General features: G+C 38.7%; 1 protein-coding gene across 1 annotated transcript; it reads left to right on the top strand.

The window, feature by feature from the left end:
- The first annotated feature begins 352 nt into the window (after positions 1-352).
- On the top strand, positions 353-5,641 carry LOC144960339 (deoxyribonuclease-1-like). Its single transcript, XM_078893413.1, has one exon. The coding sequence runs from the start codon at positions 490-492 to the stop codon at positions 1,693-1,695; it is 1,206 nt and encodes a 401-aa protein (XP_078749539.1). The 5' UTR covers positions 353-489; the 3' UTR covers positions 1,696-5,641.
- The last annotated feature ends 1,175 nt before the right edge of the window (positions 5,642-6,816 follow it).

The following is a 6,816-nucleotide window of genomic DNA, read 5'->3' as shown; positions in this document are numbered from 1 at the left end:
TTATTATTATTATTATTATTATTATTATTATTATTATTATTATTATTATTATTATTATTATTATTATTATTATTATTATTATTATTATTATTATTATTACTATTTACATCGAATGACATTTTGTTGATCAATTCAATTCATAGATATATCTTGCAGCCTTTTTAAAAAAATATATTTTTACACGTTTTAAAATATTTTATTCTCATGTTATTATCTCGTCCGATGTTGTTTGTTATAATATCGAAATGATCTTATGATTATCATACGTATTGAGTTTTGAAATACGTTTTGCTATTTTTAAACCGTAGCTGTTCAAAATCACAAGTATATTTTATATATAAATATATGTATATATGGTCATTCCTTTTAGCGCAACAAACCTTTAATTGTTTAAATTGAACATTATCTTTCCCATTTAAGCGATTTTATATTAATGCAGTTGCGTTGACCTATCAAACATAGTATATATAAACAACAGCTGTTTGCATAATGGAATACAGCACGGCGCATTATAATGTGGTCGACAGACCAAAAGGCCTGAGTGGGGCAAGTCCAATAAACAATAACTACGACAACAAAGCAGGGGAGGAGACTACGTTTGTTTTCCAACTCGTGGAACAAGAAGATAGAAATAATATTGGTCGCCGAGTCAGTGGCGTTGGCAAAGGCGACGCATTCTGTTGCTGTTGTAAAAGTACTAATAATATTGATACTCTTTTAGGGGGAAGTGGAAAAAGAAAAATGAAGTTGATAAGCGCTTCCTTTATATTATTTATCGTTGTCCTAACGGCCACGATAGTACCTTGTGCTCTATTCTTTGTGAACGATGACGACTCCGGAGCTTCTGCATCATCATCATTATCGTCATCAGCGACGTCACCTATTCGTGTGGGAGCCTTCAACGTACGCCGGTTTGGAAAAAGCTTCATGAAAAAAGACGGAGTCGTGTCCGTATTGGTGAAAATTCTCCAACGTTACGACATCGTTTTGGTGCAGGAAGTCCGAGATTCTTCTGAGACTTCGTTGCACGATTTGAAAAACAAATTGGTTGCAGCTGACGGAGTGAACTGGGATTTCGTAGTTAGTGAGCCTCTTGGAAGATCTGTGCATTACAAGGAACAATACGCTTATTTCTATAAACCCAGCTCGGTCAAGGTCATTCGGTCTTACCAGGTTGCTGATTCTGCGCAGGATGTTTACGAGCGCGAGCCTTTCGCCGTGGACATTGAATACCGTTCTGTGTCACAGTCGGATTCTTCAAACCATCGCATTGTGCTTCTCGGGATTCACGCTAAGCCAAAAGACGTTGAAGCAGAACTTCGAGAACTTTCCAAGACAGTCAAATCTGTGGCATCGGTTTTTCCCGATGCACAGGCAGTCGTTTCTCTGGGGGATTTTAACGCAGATTGCAGCTACCTCAGTCGGACAGCTCAGAGGCGGTTGGAAATATTCAGTAGCCCCGATTTTGTGAGTTTGATTCCAGACGATGCTGATTCAACTGTCTCCAGGAATACGGACTGTGCTTATGATCGAGTGGTCGTATATTATAGGCCAAACCCCAAGTGTAGTTGTGACAGAAGAGTCTTTGATGTAAAAGGAGGAAGTGTATTCAACTTTGAAAACTTTTTAAATATTGAGGAAGACGAGGCTCGTAAAATCAGTGACCATTATCCTGTCGAGTTTTTTCTGTATTAATTCCTGACTTCCCATAGTGGACAGGGAGGTACATAATTGTGCCTTCCAACCCCTTACATCTGTTTTCCAACTTGCTTTCTGTCTTTGTCTTGGAGTGCGATTACTTGGTTTTGTCCTGGCCCTCGCCGGATACCCTGGCTGGGAGGGAAGCAGTCAAATGTATTGTCAGTTTTGGGAGATGATGTTTTTATCCTTGTAAATCATCTCTCTGTTTTGCACTATATTATGTTTTCTTTATATTATATATGATATGGGATGAGAATTTTAATGATCTCAAACTAAGTACTTTGACGGTGTGTTCCTGACCTCCCAAAGTGGGCAGGGAGGTACATACTGTGTCTTTTATCCCCTTGTATCTGTTTTCCAACATGCTTTCTGTCTGTGTCTTGGAATGCGATTACTTGGTTTTGTCCTGGCCTAGGCCGGAGTCCTGGCTGGGAGGGAAACAGTCAAATACATAGTTATTGTTTTGGGAGATGATATTTTTTCCTTGTAAATCATCTCTCTGTTATGTATTATGTATTATTATATTTGTTATTTTGAATGTATAATGGAAGCATTGAATGTATTCCTCTTTGTTGGATTTTGTGCTTGTGTCTGGATGAGACTTTAGGTGATCTCAAACTAAGTACATTGGTGGTATGCTCTTGGAATCTACATCTGATCCCTATTTGTTCCCAGATCCCATTTGTATTACTTTCTTGGGTGCTTTTATTGTAAATCTAGAACTTTTGACTATCACATTTTCTTCCTTTTTACTGGCGCTGATATAACCTAAATGCGCTGGAAGCGCCGTAAAACCCTTAAAAACAAACAAAACAATTTGACGGTGTGCACTTGGAATCTACATCTGTTTCCTATTTGAACCAATTCCCCTTCGTCTGCCGTATTGTTAGATACTTTAATTGTAAATCTAGAACTTTTGACTCATCACATTTTCTTCCTTTTTACTGGCGCTGATATGACATAAATGCATTACAAGCGCCCTAAAACACTTAAAAACATAAAAATAAACAATTTCCTGTATTAAATTTGAATAAGAATAACGTTCCTAAATCTTATTAAGTCGATTTCTTCCATGTTTTATTGTTTTATTAATTTTTTAAAAAGTTAGAATTTTCCTCAATAAATTAAAATGAAAAACACAATTTTATAATCGTTTGTATTTTCCTTGGGTGTCCAGATAGCTCAGTTGGTAGAGCACTCTCTTTACAATCAAAGGGACCGTGATCGATCCCGGGTGCAGTCGAGTTTTGTTTTGTTTTTTTCTGACCCTTTTGTCCACAGTACTGATTGGGTAGCTGGGTCTTTTAGATCTGGCGGAAAAGTACTTTGCGATAAGACTAGCATCCTATCCAAAGGGTAGCAAGCACTTGATATTGTCCGTTTCACTTTATAGGAATTGGGATAAACTCCGGCTTCATAGACCTATCTAATGGCCCCTGGGTGGGGATTCTGACCTCCCATAGCGGGCAGGGGGGTACATACTGTGTCTTCTATCCCCTTATATCTTATCCAACAAGCTTTCTGTCTTTGTCTTGGAATGAGATTACTTAGTTTTTTTCCGGGCCCTCGTCGGAGTCCTGGCTGAGAGGGAAACAGTCAAATGCATAGTTATTGTTTTGGGAGATGATATTTTTTTCCTTGTAAATCATCTCTCTGTTATGTATTATTATATTGGTTATTTTTAATGTATAATGTAAGCATTTGAGTGTATTCCTCTTTGTTGGATTTTGTGCTTGTGTCCGGATGAGACATAGGTGATCTCAAACTAAGTACATTGGTGGTATGCTCTTGGAATCTACATCTGATCCCTATTTGTTCCCATTCCCCTTTGTCTTACTTTCTCTTGGGTGCTTTAATTGTAATTCTAGAACTTTTTACTATCCCATTTTCTTCCTTTTTACTGGCGCTGATATAACCTAAATGTGTTGCAAGCGCCGTAAAACCCTTAAAAACAAACAAACATATCTAATGGCCCTGAAGGTCTTCTTTTATTATTTTTCCTTTGGGAGGTGGAATTATTTTGCTTGTAAATCATCTCTGTACTTAGTTTGAGATCACCTAAAAGTCTCATCCAGACACAAGCACATGTCCCAACTAAGAGGAATACACTCAAATGTACGGTGTGCTGTTGGAGTCTACATCTGTTCCCTATTTGAATCAAGTCCCCTTTGTCTTACCTTTTCTTTTGTGCTTAATTGTAATTCTAGAACTTTTTACCATCCCATTTTCTTCCTTTTTACTGGCGCTGATATAACCTAAATGTGTTGCAAGCGCCGTAAAACCCTTAAAAACAAAAACAAAAAACATCATCTCTCTGTGTGTAATATGTGTTGTTTTGAATGTGTAATGTACGCATTTGAATGTGTTCCTCTTATCGGAATCCAGTATTTGTGGCTGGATGAGACTTTTACGACTGGTTTGGGGCTCTTGTCCTCCCAAAGTGGGCAGGGAGGTACTCACTGTGTCTTCTATCCCCCTATATCTGTTTTCCAACTGGCTTTCTGTCTTTGCCTTGGAATGAGATTACTTGGTTTTGTCCTGGCCCTGGCCAGATACCCTGGATGAGAGGGAAACAGTCAAATGTATGGTTAGTTTTGGGAGATGATCTTTTTTTCCTTGTAAATCATCTCTCTTTTATGCATTGTATTATGTATTATGTATTATATTATGATTTGTAAACATTTGAGTGTATTCCTCTTAGTGGAGACCTGTGCTTGTGTCTGGATGAGAATATTAGGTGATCTTAAACTAAGTACTTTGATGGTGTGCTCTTGGAATCTACATCTGTCTCTTATTTGAACCAATTCCCCCTTGTTTTACCTTTTCCTGTGTGCTTTAATTGTAATTCTACAACTTTTTTACTTTCCCATTTTCTTCCTTTTTACTGCCGCTGATATGACCTTAATGTGTTGCAAGCGCCGTAAAACCCTAAAAAAAAAAAAAACACCTATAGTGGGCTGGAATGTCAATTACACTTTGTCTTCTATACCTTTTTTTATTTTTTTTGTTTTCCTTGTTTTCTGTCTCTGTCTTGGAATGAGATTACTTGGTTTTGTCTTTTCTGTGGAAAGGGTTCCTGGCGGGGAGGGAAGCAGTCAAATTACCAAATACCGGAGCCTACTCAAAGTCTCAATTGTTTCTATGTTATATGTTTGTGTTGGCGGGTGGTTGGATGGGAGCATCACCCTTGAATCATATACCTATGATGTTCGCATGGGTGTACGATCCGATAGTGGCGGGTGGTTGGATGGGAGCATCACCCTTGAATCATATACCTATGATGTTCGCATGGGTGTACGATCCGATAGTGATGTCGTTTCTTCTTCTCTTTACTAGCCTATCCTGCTTCTTTGGTTTGTGATTGTATTTTTGACAGGGGATATTTTTTTTTCTGTAAATCTTCTGCCTGTTTGTTCTTGGTTATTTATAATTTAGCTTATGATATCTTTAGGTTATGATTTTGATTTACATTTGTACTATTTTTGTTAGATTGCTTGTTTTTTGTTTCAGCGGTCTCTCATATAACCTCAATTGTGTTGGAAGAGACCTAAAGCAACAAACAAGCAAACAAGCAAATGTTTGTGTTGAGAATATTGGCTATTAAGCTTAAATGCTGGCCAACTAACTTCGCGGAGGTTGTGTGTGTTGAACCCGTGACTCAAGTAGTCGGGAAGAGATGGCTCTAATAATGACTAGGGTTGGAGACGTTCTTTGGGGATCGTGGATAGCTCAGTAAAGAGCCTTCTCCAAGGACTCAACTATGTACCGAGCGAGGCTCGAACCCTGGACCTTCCGATCCGAAAGCGAGTGTCACACCACTAGACCACAAAGTCACGTTGCGGCTAGCTGAAATTCAAACCCGTTACCTCCCGGTTGTGCTTTACTAGTAAAGATTATGCACGAAATAATGACTGACTAATTAAAATAAGTAATACTCCGACCACCTGTTCTCCCTGTCTCTATGTTTTAAAATCTCGATGATGACAATCACGTCCTACATACGACATGTCCACCGGATGCCATCCGGATATCATTCCACCATTTAAACCCCTACCCTTCCTGTCCAACGAATATCATTTAATATTTTTTTGAAAAAAAAAAAGAAATAAAAAGAAAAAGTTAAAACAAACAAACAAACAAACAAACAAACAAACACACACACACAAAAAAAGAACGTTGAGCATTTATATAGGGAATGGGATTAGCGGAAGAGTAGCGTCCCTTTATTGGACGTCACCTTACAGAGAGAACGTCAAAATGGTTTTGCGCATGCGTCTCTCTTGTCCTCGCTTTCGGTGAAGTGTCTCATGCCGCACAACCAAAATGACGTTCTCTCTCTAATAATATAACTTTTCCGCTCGTGATGTCCAATCAAGGGACGCTACTCTTCCGCTTATCTCATTCCCTATAGCGCAATATCCACTAAACGTGGCCAGGGCACTTTACAAAGGGTCCCTGGCCAGCAGCAATACTAAACAAGCAGGGCGGAACATGGAGCCTGTAAAGAGGATTGTATCAATTTTTTCCAAGACAGAGACAGCGCTGTTAACTGCCAGAGGATACTCTTTTGACACTTGCTGGGTACGGTTAGATAATGTGAGTTAAGAGTCTTTTCCAAGGATTCAATTTTGCGCCGCTCAGAGCGGTACTCGATCCCAAGACCTTCTAATCGGAGAGAGAGAGAGAGAGAGTATTATACCACAAGACCACATATCTGCACTATTTTGATTATTTGTGACCCTCCGTCTCAAAACGGTATTATATCGGGATGATTCAGACCCCAAAAAGTGAATTTAGAGATAGAATGATGAGAAATTGGCTGGGTGGGGATCCTGACCTCCCATAGCGGGCAGGGAGGTACATACTGTGTCTTCTATCCCCTTATATCTGTTTTCCAACATGCTTTCTGTCTTTGTCTTGGAGTGAGATTGCTTGGTTTTGTCCTAACCTTGGTCGGAGTCCTTGGCTGAGAGGGAAACAGTCGAATGTATAGTTATTGCTTTGGGAGATGATATTTTTTTCCTTGTAAATCATCTCTCTGTTATGTACTGTATTATGTTTTATTTACATGTTATATTTGATTTGTTAACATTTGAGTGTATTCCTCTTAGTGGG

The sequence above is a fragment of the Berghia stephanieae genome, chromosome 15 (assembly GCF_034508935.2).
Source record: "Berghia stephanieae isolate SIO BIC M18660-M18661 chromosome 15, UCSD_Bste_1.3, whole genome shotgun sequence".
NCBI lineage: Eukaryota > Metazoa > Mollusca > Gastropoda > Nudibranchia > Aeolidiidae > Berghia > Berghia stephanieae.
The sequence above is the reverse complement of the archived record's forward strand: the minus strand, read 5'-3'. Positions and strand labels throughout refer to the sequence as shown.

Bases quoted from the DNA above. Each gene is read 5' to 3' on its own strand.
- LOC144960339 (XM_078893413.1), top strand. From the start codon at position 490: ATGGAATACAGCACGGCGCATTATAATGTGGTCGACAGACCAAAAGGC.